Raw genomic sequence first — 21,707 nt, forward strand, 5'->3', positions numbered from 1 at the left:
GCAGATTGTCAGGGCCGGCTGACTTGAAGGTATCCAGCTTCTCAAGGTGTTCCTTCACGAGGTCAGCATTTATGGAGGGTAGGGGATCTAGGATTAAAAGCATATGCAAGATTTCTGGAAGATGTATAACCCCTTGTGCCTCAGGGCTTGTTCATTATTTGGGGCAAGGAAAAAGCTTTCTTTGGGAAGATATTATTTTGTAGTTGTCTGCCGTATGATTTCTTGCATCTTCCTCTCCAGTGTCTGATCCTGGGCTGTCTTGGACATAGCACACTGAATTACATGCATTGCAGGTCTGATCCAGCAAGGTGATTTTTAGGTTTCTGAAAGTGTGATGCTGCTGCTGCTGCTAACGTGGCATTTTTCTCCAAAGGGCAATGCCAACACATGAACATTCCTGAGGACAAAGCAGACAAGTTGCTTCTAGCAAGCTGGGGCCTTCCCAAAGCAGTCCTGGAGAAATACCACAGCCTGGGAGTTGTGCATATGTTCAACTGGCAGGCAGAGTGCCTGATGCTTGGGCAAGTCCTGGAGGGGAAGAACCTTGTTTACTCAGGTGTGTGGGGATCTGGCTGACTCATGCATTACAAGCTTCTTTGAGGAGATTCAAATTAATTCTGTTGGATGGTATCCCCAGAGGCTGAAATCTTCTTTACCCTAAAAGAGATAAAGAACAGACCAAGTGTCCCTGTTCTCTCCCATTTGGTGAGACCTCCTGCATGTATGAGGAAAGAGACTGGTTTCCATGTCCATTTCTTTCCTGGGTCGTCTTTAGAGACCAGCAGTAGAGAACCAACTAGTGCCAACCGTGGGAGCTTTTTAAGTGTCTCTCCTTCAATTAGGATTTAGACTGAGCTCAGTAGGCTAGTTTTCTTTGGCCACTGACCTGTCATCACAGTGTGGATAACTTTTAGTATTGCTGATTGGAGCTGGATTTGCATCAGCCTCCTAGAAGTGAATAGCTGTGTGTCTAATTTTGCAAAGCATTTATATTGCAAAGATACTTGGGTACTTACGATTTGATACTTGGGTACCTAAGATTGAGTTTTAGGCCATTTTGAGAATTTTTCCTTGTGTCTGACTTCTATGCCCAAAACCTTCCAGTACCTGATTTCTTACAGTTTAAGTTATGACATGTGTTGCTTTTGTTGCTTTACTTCAGCTCCTACCAGTGCTGGCAAAACATTGGTTGCTGAGTTACTCATTTTGAAGAGAGTCCTGGAGACCCATAAGAAAGCTTTGTTCATCCTCCCATTTGTCTCTGTGGCCAAAGAGAAAAAGTATTATCTTCAGGTAAGCAGATTGTAGGGTCTATGGCTTATTCCTGTCAAATCAAAGTTTGTGAAGAGTGTCAGTAGATAGACTGCATAGCCTGAAATTAGGGTAATGGGGTGAAGAGTTGGTCAGAAGACAGAAACCTGTTTTGTAAACTGGCTTTGAGCCTTTGAAATGTAACTTTTTTGGGATTTTCCAGATCTGGAACAGTTTTCTCCATAAGGGAAAATCCTCCAAATCCCTACAAATATTTGAAGTGGAATTAAATGTTTCATTTTGGTTTTGACTTCTTAAATGTCATGTTAAAATTTATTAACTAACAAATATTCATTAAAATAATGTAATATAAAACAACAATTCACCTAACAAAAATTCATTGAAATGAAGAAGTCATTTCAAAATGAAAAAGTCAGAATGGGATGATTAAACATTAGTGGAATGCTTCTTCTTGCTTTCCCCCAAACCTAAATTCCACTGAAATCCATCCAGCTTTGTAAAGAATTTTGATGTTGATAAAACTTTATATTCGGATGTAATATTGTTCTGCTGCAGTTTCTCCAGTTAGGTCATACATTTATAGTAGAAACATTTCTTTACAAAAAACCCTTTCCTTGACACATTTTAAGTCCAAATATTATAACCTTCAGTTAATGCAAGGCAAAGAGGTAACAAAAATGACTAAATGCAAGGGCAGAAGAAAACAGACTATCCTTGTTGTGGTTCGTGAAACTTAAATATTTTTTTGATTAATAATATAAGATGTTATTTGAGCCTGGGCAGTTTCCAGGAAATGCTGCAAACCCAGATGCAAGGGCTGTTTGCAGACCACTTTCTGCAGTGATTGTTAATGGGAAAATATGCCTTTACTGTAATCATGCAGCCCATAATCAGGGGAATTAATGATGTGTTCCGGAGATGTAGAAGCATGGTGGTCTGGTTTGGCTCTGATGTGCATGACATGCTGAGCAGAAGTTGGGAAGTAGATGTTTGTAACTAGCTCACACAGAGTACAAATACTGTGAATATTCAGTGCATTTCACACTCTGGTGTCCTATGAAGGCCTTCTCTTTGGCTAGAAATAGATGTTGCCAAATGAAATGGTTTGTCTGTGCCAGGATGCATCTGATCCATTACATTAAGCGAAACGCATGTCCTGCCTGTTGATTTTGTGGCACAACAGGTGATGTTTTCCTGGGACTTGAGTGGCCCTATGCCGCACACCCAGGAATTCCTGTACAGGATGAAACCCTTCGAGTCCCAGGAGCACTTGCCTGGCTTTCTACTCTTACTGAGTGATGCCCCATGGCTTGAGGAACCCCATCCTGTCAAGGAATTCCTAGGGTGTGCAAGACCAAGCCCCTCAAGCCCTGGGAGAACATGCCACTTGTCCCACAAAATCAGTGGGCAGGATGTTTCACCTAATGAAGGAGAATTACCAGGGTGTGAATGATTGGACTCCTCAAACCCGGAAGCACCTCCCTGGGGCAGCTGGAGAGAGTGGGCAGCTCCAGGCTGCCCAGGCTCTCCCACCACAAAGCAAATATATGTCTGCCACTAAAGTGGCACAGATTAATACCACCTTTGTTGTGGCCACAAATTTTGGGCATTTGTAGCATGACAAGGGTTATGGATGTCTGTTTGCCTGGCTTTTGTACTGCTGTAAACCATTTTTCTGGTGGCACAAAGGCGACACAAAGTGATGTCTGTTTCCACCCTTTGTCTTTACATTGGGAATAATAGGTCTTACTCTGTTCTGTGGCAGGCAGTTCAGACTCTACTTCTGGTCTTCCAAGAACAAATCTCCTTTCAGAAGCTGTTTTAAACACTGACACTTTTGGCTGCTGCAATATAAGTTTCCCTGTCTTCCTTAATGGTGTGCAGTGTAATAAAGCCGTTTGTCCCATTTCAGCTGTGTATCTCATCCTGCAGTCTGGTTTTGGTTCCTCCTTTGGTACAGAAAGGAACAGTTGAGTGGGAGATAGCAGGCACCAGTTGGTCAGCAGTGCTCTTCATTTGGTAAAGGGGGATGATGTTGGGCATTCCTGTTTAGGATTAATGTACCGGGAGGTTTCCAGCAAGTATTATGCATTGGTCACAGCCAAAGTTTCTAATCCACAAATAAATGTTCTGTCCTTCTGGTCCACAGGCTTTGTTTCAAGAGGTGGGTGTACAGGTTGAAGGCTATATGGGAAGCACCACCCCAGCTGGACGTTTCTCTACCTTGGATGTTGCTGTCTGCACGATTGAGAGAGCTAATGGTCTAATCAACAGACTCATAGAGGAAAACCAGATGGATTTACTGGGTAAAAAACTAGGATGTGACCCATCTGTGACTTGGAAGAGTGTTTTTATGCAGCCTGCTTATGTGTGAGAATCGTAGAAAATGGGAAACCCATTTAGGGCCTCAAGAGACAGGGTTAACCATCTGGGGCATCAAGCAGCCTTGTTGGCTTAGGGATCCTATGTCAGGGCTCCTTTACATCGCTCGGTGGGTAGAAGATGTAATAGTGGCTATTCTCATCTGGGGAGCAGCTGCTTGTGTCAAGGAAAGCTTTCTAGGGGTGGGGTGTACAGATGCATGGAGTGGAGTGTATGTGGCGGCAGCTATGTGCTTGAACCTTGGGGATAGAACTGTAGAGGGACCTCTCTTTAGTCCAGCTGGTGAAATTCCTGCATGGGGCTTGGCTATATTGGGCCGCATGACCAAAAATATATATATTTTTTCTGGTAATAGTTCCATGGGAAGGTGGTTCTCTTTAAGGTCCACAAACTTCCTTTGGCCTGGATCATTACTAAATTTGATGCTGTTCATTGAATAAGATGCTTTTAGGGAGAAATGTAGCCTTAGAAAATTCTGGGTTTCCTCTGTACCTTTGAGGAGGGAGATGTACTTTTCTAGTGCAATGAAAAAGCTCATTTGTTCATTTGTGTTTGCCTAGCAGGTACAGATTTATCTGACATTACTAAGTACAGAATCCCTCTCTCATTGGCCCTGGCCAGTGATATTACTGCACTGTTGAGATTGAGATTTTAAACCTTGATAAGTTAGAGAATGTAATGCATATTAAGTTGCTGTGAGACCCTTCCCTCCCCTTGAGTTTCACAGCCTCTTTGCATTGAGTGCTTTAGTTTTTCATTGTACTAACTTGGCAGATCTTTAATTAAGAGAGTGCGAAAACACAGAGACTGATAGTTTTGTCTGCATATGTGACCAAAGGAGAGCACATGGAAATATTGGTTTCTGGAAGCTGAACTATAAATACTTTCAACTGACAAACAGATGCATGTTTGGAAGTGCTGTCTAATACTAGCATCTTTTTAAAGCTCCAAATACATCAAATTCCTTAGTGCTGGTGCATCCGTCCACTTCTGTGCCTCGCTGTGTCTCCTAAGGGGAAATGTGCCAGAGAAGGGTCATATAGGTGTGTACAATCAATTGTGTGATCTGATCAGCTGTCCACATGTTCATACCTCATCAAAGCCTGTAGAATTTTCTTGAATTATTTGAAAGTCAAAATCCCTTCCAAATTCTGAACAATGAACTGCGTTGCTGATTGCATGTTACTTTCTGATACTTGATTGTTTGAATAACCATGCAAATTAGTTTTTGCCACCCCTGTGAGAGAGTCTCTTTCGGAGTAATCTAATTCTAACAAATTTCATCTCAGAGGGGAACATGTGGAGATAAGTTTTGTAAAACCATGAAAGTACCGGCATGGGCTGGAAATGCCTTTACCTGTAAACAAAACCAAGCCAGTTTGCTGCTTCAAGACTTGTACCTTGTCTCTCCTAATTGAGTCTAAATTTAGACCGTTTCTTAATGGAATGTTTTATCTTTTTAGACAAATTATTGGGAGACAACTGCAGTCCTGGCTGGGCTCCATCTCAGGCAGGAACTGTTCCTTTTGTTGATGTCAGCCCCCTGCTGCTAGCTCAGATTGCCTTTGAAAATTGTTGAGAGAAACCAAAGTCTTACTGCCAGCGAAGCTCTCTGCTGCATGAGGCAGTTCAGAACAGTTTAATTTTTTGCTAACTATTTTATGTAGTCTGTGGCAGTTACCTGAATGCTAGTAAACAAGACAAGATAAAGCTTCCTCTAACTGCAGTATACAGTGTAAGAGTCTAGAGATGTTTTTGGAGACCAGACTAGAAAAAAAACACCTTGTTTGTGTCAGCTGGGAATAGGTCTGTAATGTGTTACCAGAGGTGGGTTTTTAGTTTGCATGTGTGTGCTTTTTCACAGTAAAGTGAAGGAAAATAATCTCTAGGTCTTCCTTTTTCGTTTTTTGCTGGAAAAGTTCAGTCACATCTGCAATTGCTGCTAAGGGCTGTCAAAACTTGAAGACTGTCTGTGTTTGAACATTAATACGGGTAAGGTAGGATGTGAATTTGAAACCCAGGAGTGCAGGTAAGTTCACAGGTCAGGGTAGCAACTTTCCAGGGTCACATTTAATTTGCATATAGAAGAAGAGACTAGTTATTCTTGTTTTCAATTGAGATAATTGTGTGGAAGAACTACAGGCCCTGGCCTGCACTGCTCAGCTGGTTGCTGCTGCATTTGACAAAATGTTGCATGCTGACACCTGTAGTCCTCATTGGCTGCACTTCGCTTTGAAAAACTAGGTTGTCTTTGTTGGGGTACTTTGGTTACTCCTGCAAGTAATTCAAGCAAGTGCCTCAATGGCTTTCTTTGCAGAGAGTACCATTATGCCTGTCAGACCTGCCTGTCTTATGTACTGCTTAGGCTGCCACATTACATGGTGCAGTGAGAGACTAGGTGCCTCAGTAGCAGTAGCAAGCATAGAAGCTTTAACCTGGAGTGGAGGGTTGGACAGTGACACTCTCTTCATTGAACAATCACTTTAAAGCTAACTTCTATTCTTTACGTCGGGGTATCAGATATATAGCTTGTGGGCTGTACCTGGCCCACAGAGCCCCATTATCTGACCCTTGGTGCTGCCTCTCTTGCTGCACTCACATGCAGTGGTGGGGGCATGTGCTGTCCATGATGCTTGCTTGGGCCAGTATCCCAGACTAGCCTAAGCAGGTGCAACTTGTGCTGGTCAGGCATGCAGGTAGGACAGGGTTGTGGGAGCCTGATTTGGCTTGTGGACCAACCCCATGCTATTCATCTGGCTTACAAGGCCTTTCACCCCTACCTTATGTAAATAGTACTACATACTTGCAGGATGGAGGTCTCTGTACTTGAGATGTGTCCTACTAGCTTCTAAAGCATTCTTACACAGTAAACTTACTGTGGCAGGCACTGGTGTCCTCAAACATGCTATGCTGCTGTATATGGGCTGCCTTGTTAAACAGGCAGTGTGGCTTTGTCCACATGGTGCTGTAGGTAGATTCATTAGCATGAAGCCAGGGTAATTGGCACTGTCACTCGGCAGTTTGAATTAGCTTACCTGAAATCCTGCAAAAATGGCTATGCTGCTTGTGGGTGGAGCAGTGTAACAGATCTGAAAATGTTGCTGCCTATTTCAGCTGTTCAAGTGGGGCTGAAGGACTTTTATTTATTTTTTTTATTGCCAGGAAGCTTTAAGGGAGCTAATATCTGTAGAGCTTCTCTTTTTTTGTAGGTATGGTGGTTGTGGATGAGTTGCACATGTTGGGAGATTCTCACCGGGGTTATCTGCTGGAACTCCTGCTGACCAAAGTTCGTTTTATTACAGAGAAGGTCACCAAAAGGTTGGTTGACCTAAGATTGGTCTCTCTTAATACCAAAGCACGTGTAGAATCATAGGAAAGTAGGTCTGGAAGGGACCTCACAAAGTCATTTAATTCACCCCCTGGCTTATGGCAAGATCATTCCTGACAGCCATCCTAGCTCAGTGTCTGTCTAACCAGCTTTTGAAAATTTCCAGGAATGGAGATTTCACAACTAAATTCACAAAACTCATGGTAGATTAAATACATGTGTTTTCTCAGGGTATGGGCACATACATGATTTACTGTGGGGTAAAAGGGATGACTGACTAGGAGTTCACTGCTCCATGGTAATTGCCCTCCCCTCCCCTAAGCATAAGATAACTTATGGCAGTTTGTCTCTTAGTAAAAACTTCTCTTTATAAGCAATGAGAAAACCCCCATTGATAAGTGGCAAACTAAAGCCTGCATACAGGCAGTTACTCTGGAACAGCTGATGTGTGTTAAATCTGTGCTGCCTTTTATCTTTGATAAATTGTTTATATGTCCATACCATGAGCATTTTAAAATTTGGTTTCAGGAATTTGGTGGGAGCTGTGACCTACAATCTCCTGGTTATTAAAGTTTCATCACATTATCTCCCTGGAGGTTGTCACTGTAGTCAAAAACACTTTTACCCTCATGTTTTTAATTTGTACTTTGGCATACAGTGAAATCTTTCAGGAAAAAAAGTTAATGCAAAGTTTTAATTTAAAACAAATTAGTCTACTTTTTTAATTTAAACATTTGCTTAAATTGGATTTGTTTCTGCTGCTCTTCTACATCTTGTTCTATTTAATTTTCAGTGTCCCAAGCAATAGGGTTTTTACCACTGCTGCTTCCCTTAGTAGACTTCCATAACCTCATAGATCCTACTGTCAAGAAATGACTGATAAACATTGAAAGAAATGTGTTCAAGTAGTGTTCAGGATAGTGTGCAGGTTGCTGCCTGGTGGTTGTTGATGAACAAGAAGTTAACCTGCCAGTCAGCTTCACATCAAAGTCATTAGACTGGACTAAATACTTAAAATGGGGAATGGTTTGTTTACTCCTTTTTAGCTTTTTGTTAATTCATTTTGACATTTAATCACTGGCATTATCCTTAAAGGAAAAAAACCTTTTTGTTCTCTGCTGAGTCATTGTGCCAGCTTGTGTGTCTGTTGTCATTTTAACCATGTAATTGCTGTTATTCCACTTTTTTCTAAGTATCTTCTATACAAAGCAGAAACACATAATCATGGCTATATGCCCATCATTAGCTTTTGGGTATTTTTAGACTGATATTTAGGCTTAAACAGGACCTCTGACTTTAGCAGACATGACTTCAGAAATCAAATCCATCCTGTATTCTGTGATTTAAAACAGGGTCCCAACTTAAGTACCAAACTTGGGGCTATTATCTTTGTTTGTAAAAAGTCTCTTGCATCTTAATACTACATTGTCCAAATAAGTGGTTTGTTTTGTCAGAAGCACTGAGAATCCATTAGTTCCTGCTGACTTTAATGGAAACTATAGGGTGCTCAGCACTTCTTGAAAATGAGGTTGGTTAGTTAGTTGCTTAAATAAGGATTTCAGATTCTACATTTGTAGGCACTTGCTTTTGAAAACCCAAGTCTTGGATTATATAGCTTGAAATTGAGACAAAATGGAAGGGACTTAACTGTGGTATTTATGCTTAGAAAGGTTATGGTGAAAACTGATCCATCTCTTTATTTCCACACTCTGATAACTTGATTGCTCAAAATCTGCCACAAGGAAATGTTTAAAAAAATATTTTCCTGCTGTGCACTCAGCTTGTGGTCGTTGCTGCATCAAGAGGCTACACCTTAAAGACACTGTTTTTTTAAATGGTGGGTAATTTTCAGATGAATATCTAACATCGATAGTTATGCACACTGAGAATAGAGTAATTGCTGCTTCTCTTTCAGGGACTTAAATGTATTGCTTTGTGTGTCAGGATGCAGGGTTAGAGGGGGTTTAGTCTTCTGAACCAGATTACTGGTTTAGGTTTTTGGTAATGTTCATCTCCTTTTAACCAATTACAGACGGGCAAAGGCAAGCAGTCCTGCTTCTGGTGGAATACAGATTGTTGGCATGAGTGCCACCCTCCCTAACTTGCATCTGCTAGCTTCCTGGCTTAATGCTGAGCTGTACCACACTGATTTTCGCCCTGTGCCCCTCATGGAATGGGTGAAAATTGGCAGCAATATTTATGACTCATCAATGAATCTAGTGCGGGAATTTCAGCCCATGCTGCAGTTGAAGGTAACTAAAGGCTCTTGCCATCCAGTTACTCCAGACAAACATTGCTATTACAGTCTAGACCTCAGGCTGGCCAAACTATCATAAATAGCACAGGTAGCCGCTGTTTGTGGCAGACTGGGGAGGTGGCATACAGTACAGTAGCAGATGGGGCAGGGAACAGAAAACAGAGCAGCCAACCAAGTAGGGGGAGGGGATTGGAGTGGTACTTAGAGAGGATCCTGGTTTTCCCTGTTTAAAAATCCCTCATTCTCTGATTTAAAACCCCCAAAATCTGCATTTTTCTATGGTTTAAAATGAAACGCCATTTTATTTTTATATATATATCTATATCGATAAATAGATAGATAGAGGTAATCAGTTGAACACAATGTTTTATTGACGCACTTACACTTTTAAAGCAGTTTGAAAGCCTACCAGTGCCTCAACCATTAGAATAAAATAATTTCGAAATAACTATATATCTTAGCATTTGATTTTGGTTTTTTTTAATCACGGAAAATCAGAGCTCCCCCTAATCCCTTTGTTCTCTAGAACATGGGTCCAGGTGCAGCTGTCCTTCCTGCTGCTTTGTGATGCTGTACAGCCCTAATATGCTAGTGCCCTCCCCTGCCCATGCCCATACCATTGCTTCTCATTCCCAAGCCACAGCTCTCCCAGTGCCCCTTACTTCCAACCTACAACCCCCCCTCCCAGCCGGTGCCCCTCAATCCCAGCCCACAGTCCCCCACCCCCTTGCTGATGGCCCTCACTCTTGATCTGCAGCTTCCCCCATCTCCCTTCACTCCTGACCCATAGCCCCTGCCCCCTCCTCCTCCCCGCCCCAGCTGCCAGGGCTAGAGGACCACTCTGCTTGCTTCCTGCTCCATGAGCGCTAGCTGCAGCCAGCCAGCAGTGCCTGAGCCCAGCTGCTGCATGCGGGAGGCAGTGCCTGTTGTTGCTGGATCCCAGTCCCCCCTCCCCGCCTTAGGTGGCAGGGAAGGATGTGGGCTGCCTGCTGCAGGGATCAGGGCTTCCTTCCTTGCTGCCTTCCCCCTGGAGGAAGGCCAGTGGAACTTAGCATGGAGGGCAGAGCGGGGCAGGGAGGCTCAGTGCTGCTGCTGCTTCCAGGAGCCCCACATCAGCTGTACAGGCATGGCATGACACCCTCTCCCCACCTGGCCACAGTAGGGGCCAGGTGTGCAGGGGGTGTCTCATCATGGTGGTACAGCTGGACGGGAGCTTCTGGTGGTAGTGGCAGCACTGAGCCTCTGCTGCAGAATTGTGCCCCCATCCCACCATGCTGCTGCCGGGCAGACAGGACATTTTGCCATAGTGATGTGGCCAGCATGGGGCTCATGGCAGTGGTGGCTGCCCCAAGCCTCCCCACTGGCTCTGCCCTCCCGTCCCGGGTCCTGCCTGCTGGAGAGGGCAGCAGAGCGGGGAGCCCTGAGCCTGAAGTGGGCAGCCTGCATCTGCCTCTGCCCCACGCACAAATTGGGGAGAAGGGCACATGCCCCCCAAGAGTGGGTGCAGTAGCAGGGACCTGGCTCCCCCGCCAGCCCCCTGGATGAGCCACTCATGGCTCCATCCCACTCTCACTACCAGGCCCCTTGGCTGTGCATTCTTACTCTGGTCTCTTGGCCCCGGCTGGGCAGCATGCCCAGGCCCAGCCTCAGCCCCAGCTGCCAAACCTGCCCCATTCCCTTCCTCACCACGGCCGCCTCAATCTGCACCTCCCATGTAGTGGGCACAACTTGGTGTGGCAGGGAACAGCAGAGCTGCGTGGAGAAGCTGCTTGTTGCTGTGAGCTCTGTGCTGTCCTGGTGATGCTGCCCTGGTGATGCACCCCCTGCACATGCAGCTGCAGTAAGGGCACTGGGTTCTGCCGATCAAAGCTGCTGCGCATGCAGGGGGTGCATTGCAAGGGCAGCATGGAGCTTGCAGTGATAAGCAGCTTTTCTGTCGCTCTGCTGTTCCATGCTGTGCCAGGTTGCGCCAGCCAGGCTGCTGAGGCCCCGGGGAAGGGCCCCAGCTCCAGCTCTGCCTAACCCCCACCCTCCCTGACTATGAGGGCCTCAGTTTCCTCCCCCCCCACTCAGACTTACTTGCAGGAGGTGCTCTCCAAGCTGCCTGGCGGCTGCGTGCACACATAAGTACACACATGCATGTTGCTTCCCCGCCTGACTGCCCTCCTCCTGCTCCCTTCCAGCTCCCTGCAGGCTGGAACCCTGCCAGCCTGCAGAGAGCTCATCACAAAATTGAAAAATCTCAAGGCTTCTTCAGTAAAATGAGAAATCTGCATTTGCCTCCAGTAAAGGTAAAATCTGCGGTTTACTCTATTTTTCTATGGGAAACGGAAAATCTGGATCCCTGGTTTGAGGCTAATTTTTGCCTTGCTGGCCAAAGAGTTTGGCCCCCTCTGCTCTAGACTAACATAAGATACATTTGCTGGTATATTTTTAAGTGTAATGTTTCAAGCAAGGGACATTCCTACCTCACTTTTAAAATAGCATGTCCACAGTCACTCAAGCTTAAAGATAAACTTACCTTTTGAAATTTGGTTTTAATGGTAATGTAAAAACCGGAAGCTTTAGCTTAAACTCCTTCCTAAGGTAGTTTTCTTTTGCTCATCTGTTTGTTTTTCCTTTTGGCTCAGAGATGCTCCAGTTCCTCTTATGAACCCAGTCTGGAGCTAACTGAACAAACCTCTCCTAAGGGTTAAGTGACTAGGCAACAGTCCCTCTCCATGTGTTGATCCCATGACCTCAGATGCCATAAAAAAGAACCGTGCTTTCCCCTGGGAGGTCCAAGATCTGCCACATTTTTACAAATAGATATGAATTTTTCCTAGCTAGGTTAATCCAAATCACTTCAGTTTTGACAGTTAGTTTAGACCTAGTGTGATATGGGTTCAACATTGCCATAGTCTTTTTCATTGCTAAGGGTCTCCACCCAGAACTTGGTTATCAGGCATTCTTGAATTGCAACTGGAGTGAAAAAAATGGGGTCCCTCAGCCAGCTTGCCAGGAATGGAACTAGTGGCTGTTTCTGCAATTTCTGTTCCATTAAGGCTCTGGTGGTTGTTGTAGTCCTGAAAAGGTTTGTTTTCACTTTCCCTCCTAGGGATCTGAATTTATTTGTAGCAGGGCTCACAGGCCTTCCATTTCAGACCACTGCTGCTTGCTCTCCGCTTCACCTTTCTGTCAGGACTTTTCTAGAGGTAGTAACTTCAGCCAGGGGGATGGGGTCTAATAAGCAGCACTAGTAGTTGTCTTATGTATTGTGTTCCAAAAAAATAAAATGACTTTGAACCCCACCCCTGCCCCTCCATCAAATAATGAGCAAAAAGCAGTTTCTTAGTTCTGCTTGAAATCAGCCTATCTGCCTTTTAGTGTGCTTTCCTTGCATCACACATGAGCAAGAATTGAGAGAGAGATCAAATCAGGCCTCTTCTACAAAGAACAAGTGCTTTAGAACTTCTTTCAAAGAGCTCTGTTGCATAACAAGCAAGGTTTGGGGCAAGGGTGGGCAATTAATTGGGCTGGATGGCCACTTACTGAGTTTTGGTGAGCGTTTGCATGCACAGTTGATGCTATCCGGGCCCATTTTCCTTGCACTCACTGCTGGGGTGTTGGATGGAGCAGGTGAGCAGGCAGGGTCTCCATGTGGACTGGCCTGGGACCCCCACAGGCAGGGCACACTTGGCCAGGCAGATGGGATGGGGCCATGGGTGGATGTAGAGAGGCATCCAGGAGCAGAAGGTCAGGATTGCAGGCCAGTGATAGTCCAGGGTAAGGCCTGGGGCAGAGCCACAACCTGCTGCCCTCACAGACCTGCAACATTTCTAGACAGTCCAGGCTGTGGCAGCTCTGTCTGGCTGCTGCTGCTGGTGCCAGCTCTGTAGAGTCTGGGGACCTGCACATGCAGCCCTGCACCCACTCTGGACTTGCCCTGGCAAGAGAGGACCAGCTCCAGACCAGCTAGGACCTGCGTGCACAGCCCTGATTCTGGCCCACCCCGTGCCTGCTCCTTACCCTCCCACTCACGATGAGCAGCAGTGGCGGCTGTGCAGAAGCTGTTGCTGGCTGTGGGGGAAAAGCAGTTCCAGCCCCTTACTGCTGCCAGGTCCTTCTTGCTGCTGCCACCTAGAGCTTGTGCCTGGACTGCCCTGTGGCTCCTCTTTACTGTCACCACTGCTCCGCTGGGTGGCTTGGATGCAGTGCTGGTGGCGGTAGTGATGACAGCAGAGAGGAGCTGCAGAGCAGCCTGGGCATGGGCTCTGTGGCATTGGTAAGGGACAGGGGCCGCTTTTCTCCCATGCCCAGCAGTAATTTCTGCCCTACTGCCACTCGTGCGCAGATGGGTCCAGAGTGGGCGCAGGGCAGCCCAGGGTTGGGGCTGCGTATGCAGGTCCTGGCTGGTTCAGAGCTAGTTTCATTCAGCTGAGATGAGTCTGGAGTGTGTGCAGGACAGGCTAGATCCAGGGCTGTGTGTTCAGCTGTTGCTGGGTACTGGTGATGGTGGCAGGGAGGAGCCACAGGATGCGTGGGCTTGCCTGCCCCTACATAACCTAGACTTTCTAAGGTAAGAGCAAAGTCACACAAACGTGGCTCCATTTTTTTAGCTTGTTCCTCTCTGATTTGGGGTAGGAGGTTTAAAGTGTGTTATGACAGCCAGCTTGGCAATATTTTCAAAGCCTTTATGATGCAAAAATATGTTGAAAAAGCTATTTGTGCCAATTCAGGGAGATGAGGACCATGTTGTAAGCCTGTGCTATGAGACTGTTCGTGATGGTCATTCAGTCCTGCTCTTCTGTCCATCCAAGAACTGGTGTGAGAAGCTGGCAGACATCATAGCTAGAGAGTTCTGCAACCTGCAGCTGTCTGAGAGTAAGAGTGGTAGGGGGAGGAGGCTGTGATATGCTGATCTATGCTGTGCCTTTGCAGCATGGTAGTCCTGCTAAAAGCAGCTAAATTATTCTTTCTTCCTCTTCCTCTTTTCTGATGAAAGGAAAAAGTTCAAACCTTCCACCAATCCCCTTGAACAAAGAGGGAATAGAGGAGGTGATGGACCAGCTAAGACGATCACTCTCAGGTTTGGACTCTGTGCTCCAGCGAACCTTACCATGGGGAGTAGCATTTCATCATGCAGGTATTCCTGAGCTTCCTGGTTGCTGGGCTCCTTGGTAGCTGTACTACATTGATTAATCCAGGGTCAGCTAAGATCCATGCCTGGCCTGAGAGAAAACAAGGCCTAAAATTACCATAAGGGTAGATGCTGCTTTGAACTGTACCTAGAATGGAAAATAATGAGGAATACAGGTTCAAGGCAGCAAATCACAGGACTTAGTGGTAGAGAAACCATTAGCCCCCAGCTCTGCCACATACAATTCTCTTTTCTTATATTTCTAAAATACCTCATAGAATCATAGAAAAATAGGGTGGAAAGGACCTTGGGCGGTCATTTAGTCCAATGGGGCTCAGCCTCTCTTGCCTGGTGGGCCTGATGAACAGCCCAGGGGTGGTCTGCAGGACAGATTCTAAACATAGGGCCATTTGGAGATGCAGTCCAGTCTGACCCCACACACCAGATTCGGTCATGGCTTGACTCTGTGCACCAAATCTGCCCATGGCAGGGCCCTGTGCCAGTGCAATCAGGCAAGTGAAGCCATGTCATCTGGGCTGTGGGGTTCTCCAGAGGTCTGGAAATTTGGTGGTAGGGGTGTGGTGACAGTGTTAATGGTTGTGGCTCTGGATCTGTTAACACATATCCTTCCCCTGCCACCAAATTTCTGGGAACCTTGCAGACGAGATGACATGGCTCTGTGGGCGGTGTCCAACCCACAGACCAGAGGCTGAGCATTACTAATCTAATCCAACCCCCACCCCGCTAAAGGCAGGGTCATTCCCGACTAAACCATCCGAGTCAAGTGCTTGTCTAAGCTGCTGTTAAAGACTTCCAAGGATGGAGATTCCATAACTTCTATGGAAGCCCGTCCCAATGCTAAACCACCCTAAAAGAGAAAATTCTTTCTACTCTCCAACCTAAATTTCCCTTCCTTCAGTTTTAGAGCACTACTCATCCTGTCCTCTGTGTCACAGAGAAGTCTGTCAACATCCTCTTTATAACCATTCTTCAGGTATTTGAAGACTGTTATGAACCCCCCACCTCAGTCTTCTCTTCCCCAGAATAATTAATCCTAGTTATTTCAGTTCTTAAGTCAAGTTTTCCAGGCCTCTAATAATTTTTGTTGCTCTCACCTGGACTTTTTAATTTGTCCACGCCCTTCTTGAAGTGTGGGGTCTAGAACTGGACACACTATTCCAGGTGAGGCTGAATAAAGTGGAAAAATCACTTCCTTTGACTTGGAAGTGACACTCCTGTTAATACAGCTCAGTATGCTATTGGCCTTTTTTTCCAACAACATGCAATATATGAAATAAATACCATGCTCTTCTTAATCTTCATGTTGTCTACAAATACTTTAGAACAGTATTTCCCAAATCTTGTACAAAAGTCCCCACAGTAATAAAGTCAGGTTTGCTTGCATATCCCTACTTCAGCAACTGCCATTGATTTCCCTGTGCCGGTGGGAGAAGCAGTGGCTGAAGTAAGCAGATCCTGTCAATTTGCTGCTGTTATTCATGTGTGTCCTGGTCACCCTCCCCTTGCCTCCACCCTGGTAGATGCTCAACAGTTTGGGAAACACCACTTTAATCACCTAACCATTACGTAGTCTGTTATTTTAAAGAAGAAACATTCTTCAGTTATTTTGTTTTGATTACACTTTGAAACAGTGACCAAGCTACTTGTGTGACTGTCCCCCATAGATCCAATCACCACATGGCAAATGTTCATTAACACGTTACTGCTTCTTGCATGGGTTCTCCTACTAGTGGTTATGACCTTTTCAGTTCTTCATGGCAGACAAGCTGTTACTGTGCTCACTGGAAGCAGTCTCTTCTCAGGTCTTACCTTTGATGAGCGGGATGTCATTGAAGGGGCTTTTCGCCAGGGACTGATTCGAGTCCTGGCAGCAACTTCTACACTTTCTTCTGGGGTGAATTTGCCTGCACGCCGAGTAATTATCCGAACTCCTGTGTTTGGTGGCAAACTCTTGGACATTCTGGCTTACAAGCAGATGGCTGGGAGGGCTGGCAGAAAAGGAGCAGACACAGTGGGTAAGTGGAGGCTTTATTAACATTCTCTAAGAACTGTGTTAACCTAATTACATCCAGGGCAGTGCTTTACAATTAGTGACTAATCATGATGAATTCCTTTGGTATTCAGTATGATAAAGTTAATCAAGATGAATTCGTTTAGTATTAATGGGGATATAATTTGTAATTCCCAGAGGATGCTTTTACACTGCATGAGACTGATTTTGGTGTCTGTGTGTCAGTTACTGGAAGAACAGTCTGTTTTCTTCGTTGAATTCCTTATTGCTTCTAATAATTTGTTCATTTGATTTAATTCTGTGGGGCATGGCCAGCCTGGCACGGCATTAACAATCTCTGATGCGAGTGAAAGCTCTGTTGTAAATTTCCGTTGAATGGATTTAACCTTCAAGCAATGAAGTTTAAAGTTTTAGATCCAAAATTTGGCAAAATTCTACCTTCCACCTGGACAAATAAGTTGGCTATAAAATATCCTTACCAAAGTTAACACTTTGTTTTAAGAATCCTAAGAATAACATGTTTTTGTGCTTCTCCCAGTCTCCATCAAGACTTTTTATTTGTATTCCAGAAAAAAGCCAAAACCAAAAACAGAAAAACCCTAGTGTCTCAAGAGCTGCATATATATTGAATAAAACACATTTATCATCAGTTGATGTTCAACAAAACTATTGATTTCAGCTTTGCTTGGAATGAAAGTTGATAATAGGGGTAGGATTTTTCCTAATAAACAAAGGGAAATGTAAAGATCAACGTAGTTATAGAACAGGACTTTGATGCTGGAGGCCTTCCAGCGCTTTGTCCATTCTAGTTCTAGACATCTCAAATGACTGAAATCAGTTGGTTCCTTGATTTAAAAAGGAATATATTTTCATCAGCTAGGCTTGCTTGTTTTATTTGTTCAACAGCTATTTGGAGTAGCCGGCTTTTAGTATTCAATGGTTTTCCAGGTATGGAATGTTTGTCCCTCTTTGTCTTCGATAATCCCCTTTTTTCTTCTCCTATTCATATTCTTTCATACATGTATTAGTATTTATTATTGTTCCATGGCTTTTGGATCTTTGTATACATTCTTTTGCTGTACTTGGAAGATGCATCAATATTTGGAAATACTCTTTACAAAGACTATTAAGTCAGAGTTGATATACTGATGTCTTATAAATTTTATATGCTTCCTACTGCAAAGGCAACTTAGTTGCAAAACACATGGTTACATAGGTTGATCTCTTGTGGTCTCTGTTTTGATAGTTTTATATATAGTTATTACCTTTGGGAAATATTATTGTTAAACTGCTGATATTAGAGTAAGGCATCAATTAAACTTTGTGGAGTTTTATCAAAGGAGCTGCCCAGTCTCTGTCATTGCACTCTGTGAGTAAGAATTATTTCTATCCTAACAGCAGAAGAGAGGAAAAAATGGATTTTTCTGTGTAGTATGGAACTGATTAATTCCAGCACAAGAAACAGCATTTTATCACCCTCTTCTGAGTCTTTGCTAGAACCGATGCTAAGGAATGCAACAAGTGATGATTAGATCCCTGTTTAACACTATGCATCTATGGAGTCTTTCACAGCAGAGGATAGACATTGCTAAGAATTATGCAAATATAACATTTCTGTACCTTTGGGACCACCAACTTCCCAAGTGCTCTCAGGGCATCTCTTTTGTACCGTGCCTTCAGTGAACAACGCGTAGTTATTATAGTGCTAATGTCTCAAGGATCTAGAAGGAACATTGCCTGCAGTATATTGAAATTTCTTACTCGTGCTCAGAGCACATTCAGATTTATGTCCACTGCATGGACAAGTTATATACTTGAAACCATGTCATCCCTGAAAATGTCTTCAGTTTCTTGAGCATCTTGTCTTTATTTTCTCATAGGTGAGAGCATTCTACTGTGCAAGTCCTCAGAGAGGTCTAAAGGCATTGCTTTGCTGCAGGGGTCCCTCAAGCCTGTCCGCAGCTGCTTGCTCAGAAGAGAGGGGGAAGGAATTACTTCTAGCATGATACGAGCAATCCTTGAGGTATGGGGCACCTGGGAAGGAATCAGATCTTTGCTTACAGTATTAGTCCATGTGAGGCCAGGGTGCAGGCACACAAAACAGTTACTGCATAGTGGAAGTGGAGCAGACAGATGCACAACAAATCCAGACTAAATGTCTCTCTTGAGAAATATGCAGTAACCTTGCTATATAGGAAGATTACTACCTGAAACACATAATTTATCTACTCCCCTAGTTGATTTCAACCCCAGGGTAGCTGTTTGCCAAGTGCTAAGGAGTTCTCTTTCTGGCTGCATGTATCCAATAAGAGAGATGCTCATGTGTCTCCATGAGTCAAATGTGGGTATATTATTCCACAGCAGTTATGTTGTGTGCCTTTATCCTTAGGATGAACTGTTAAAGATGCTTCAGGCAAGGGTTTCTTAGGGTGAGATAACTTTTATTGGATTGACTGTATAGTAGAGTTAATCAAGTTTTTGAATGCAAGACACAACTTTCTTCATCAGGTCTAACCAGAAGTGGCTCTTCTATTCAATCCTGACAAAAAATGTTTTGCACTGACAGTGCCCTCTTCTCTGTTTTTCACCTGTGGTAGGTTGCAGAGTGTTTTTAGTGTTCTGGGCACTGTTCCTTTTAATTAAAGTGCTGACTTTGGGGATTTCTTTGGTTAGCAATTGCCTGTGAATGCAGGGGACTGGACTTAATAGCCCAGGAGGCCCTTTCCAGTTCTATATTAAATATGCTTAGGTTATAGGCTGAGGAGACCCCTTAACCTGAGTGTGGAAAGAGACATCATCAGATGTCTCATTTGTGCTGCCATAATTTTTTTTTTTTGTGGCAGTGCAAATGAAAGGAAAGTCAGTGGTACAACAGAAGGGGGAATAGTTTTATTTACAACTCTCCCCGTCCCTTCAGCTATCATGTGTGCTTTCATACTCCATACATAATATAGCTGGAGGGATAAAGAGACTTATGTATAAAAATATTCTCTGGTGATATCAAGGTTTTTAATTCCAAAAGATCTATGCCAACCCAAACAGACACACATTATGGCAAGAGATTGTTAAAATCAGTCCATTCAATTAAGCATCCCTATGGTCTGTTCCCCTCTTGACACCAGTAAAAATACAAAATCTAGACCAAGCTCCAAATACCATCCTGACTTTTTCAAGTAGTTTTGAGCAATGCAGGCAAGAAAAGAACTGGGTTAGGAAAACTTTTGAAGTACAAGTCTAGCCTGGAATGCAGCTTTTTAAAAAGGAACAGATCTGCTCCATAGATGTTAGTCAAGTCTCCTTACACAAGTAGGAAAACAATGTTTTTGAGCTTTAAGCCAGACTTGCAGAATGAGTACAAGTGAAAGAAGCAAGTGGTGGTTTTGTATACCAAAACCAGTATTTACTACATTTGAAAAGAGTTGTGTAACTTGAAGAAAAGGTTCTACAGGTGTAACTTCAGCCCTAATTTAAAGAACCTTTAGTACTGGGGTGCACCAGTAAAGATTTTTTTTTTTGGCTGATACTTATGGCCGATTAATAATCAGCCATATTAGCTGATACTGATCTGATAGTGGATATGCAGCCCAACAGCTTGAAGAGCAGCATCTGGCCGGTAAGTTTTTTTTGTGGGGGAACAGGTATGGGGTGGTGCAGATTGAGGCTTCCACAGTGAGGGAGGGAGTGGGGCAGGGGCAGGAGCTGTCCAGCTGGGGCTGGGCATGGGGTGGAGCCATGAGCAGCTCCTGCAGGGTGGGGTGGGGGGGAATGGCTGCACGCACCCCTGGGGGAGGCATGAGGGGCAAGTGCCCCCTGGATTTGTGTGGGGGGTGAGGGTGGGATGCCTGCTCACTTCCATGTTCTCAGGGAGAGCAGAATCTAACAGTAATGGGGGAAGGGGCTGCCAGAGGGAAAAAGTTGTGGGGGTGGGGCCGAGGGCGGTGGGGCCACTTGACCCATCCCAGATTTATTATCCCTGCTGTAGCAGTGGGAGGGACATGCATTCAAGGCCTCCAATAATTAGATTTTATATCTGGAGAATTATAAAATAAAATAAAAGAAATTTTCTATGTATAGAAGCTAATGATGGGGGGGGTCATCTGATATTTGAGTAAATGCAGGAATCGCATCATTTTAAAGTAAAAATTTAAAATATCACCCTTTATAAATGAAGATAGCAGTTATATATTTACGAGAGTAAAACTTCACCAGGATGAGTAGCTATGGGCAGGATTCTGCTGCTTGTTTTATTTTATGTCTAAAAATTAATGAATCACATTCTGCCTTAGGTTTGCCACTGCTGTGCAGTTAAACTAAGAGCTAGGGTCAAGCTCCTTGCACTGCAGTGAGACTGCATGCATGTGTGTTACATCTGCCAAAGCATGGCAGTATTCTTCAAATCTATTCACAAGCTCTCTCTTTCCTGTAGGGAGCAATCTGATCCTTTTAGTTCATCTATTCTCTTGCCAAGATTACTGTGAAGACAGTTTCTGTTTCTCTCTTTTATGGAGTTAGTAGTTTGCACTTGCTTTTGCCATATGTTCATCTCAGACACTCAACTCTGTACTCTGTTTTTCTAAATTCATTAATTTCCCTTAAGTTTCTTTTTGGAGATATCTTCCTTTCTTTCTGAGCATGAAACCTTCCTTAACAGATCATCGTGGGTGGAGTGGCCAGCACTCCAGATGATGTCCGGACCTATGCTTCCTGTACGCTTCTTGTTGCCAGTTTGAAAGATAACGAGCAGGGGAGTGAGAAAAATGAGGACGGAGTTCAGAATGGAGCTATTGAGGCTTGTGTGACATGGCTGCTGCAGAATGAATTCATCCAGGTTTCAGGCCCTAGTGGTGGAGTGAAAGGTAAAGCTGGTTGCTCCTGTGCGTTATAAGTCCACACTTCCTTCCCTTGGACTGCAACTTAGGCAGTTTTGAATGAACAATTTTTTTGCAACTGCATAGGGGTAAATTTATAATGGAGACTTCTGGGCTTGGGCCAAAAGAGACTTAAGATGCATGTTTTGCTTGGTGTCTGTTTAAGATGTTGTGAATTCAAGTTTTTCATTAATTTAGTTTTGGGTGTGTGTTCTGAGGGAGGCAGTGGCCATTTCATTAGGACTCATGGCATCTGGCATGCAAGTTCCAGAGCTGTTACAAGGTATTGTAGCCTTATAATGTGGGTGTTCAGCCCCCGGACCCATGGAACCATGCCATTTGTCCTGCACAGGTCCCCAGGGGTCTGAAAATTTAGCTGCAGGGGCGCGTTAGTAGCAATTACCACTCCCCTGCTGCCGACTTTATGGACCCACTGGGAACCCTGTGGG

The 21,707-nt window shown here is 44.3% G+C and overlaps 1 protein-coding gene across 3 annotated transcripts in view; it reads left to right on the forward strand.

Annotated features, from left to right (window-relative positions):
• The window catches only part of POLQ (DNA polymerase theta), a 91,673-nt gene that overhangs the window by 3,186 nt on the left and 66,780 nt on the right, over positions 1–21,707 (forward strand). For 2 of the 3 annotated variants that reach the window (XM_019548694.1, XM_019548696.1), the window contains exons 2-11: positions 374–556; positions 1,163–1,293; positions 3,422–3,578; positions 6,864–6,972; positions 9,015–9,234; positions 13,958–14,102; positions 14,224–14,364; positions 16,182–16,394; positions 18,271–18,413; positions 21,042–21,246. In XM_019548694.1, the coding sequence (XP_019404239.1) occupies positions 374–556; positions 1,163–1,293; positions 3,422–3,578; positions 6,864–6,972; positions 9,015–9,234; positions 13,958–14,102; positions 14,224–14,364; positions 16,182–16,394; positions 18,271–18,413; positions 21,042–21,246 (1,647 nt within the window). Of the gene's footprint in view, positions 1–373; positions 557–1,162; positions 1,294–3,421; positions 3,579–6,863; positions 6,973–9,014; positions 9,235–13,957; positions 14,103–14,223; positions 14,365–16,181; positions 16,395–18,270; positions 18,414–21,041; positions 21,247–21,707 lie in introns of those variants that run through there. The other variant, XM_019548697.1, reaches the window with a different exon arrangement.

Source organism: Crocodylus porosus, unplaced genomic scaffold, assembly GCF_001723895.1.
Source record: "Crocodylus porosus isolate Cpor-Errol unplaced genomic scaffold, CroPor_comp1, whole genome shotgun sequence".
Taxonomy (NCBI): domain Eukaryota; kingdom Metazoa; phylum Chordata; order Crocodylia; family Crocodylidae; genus Crocodylus; species Crocodylus porosus.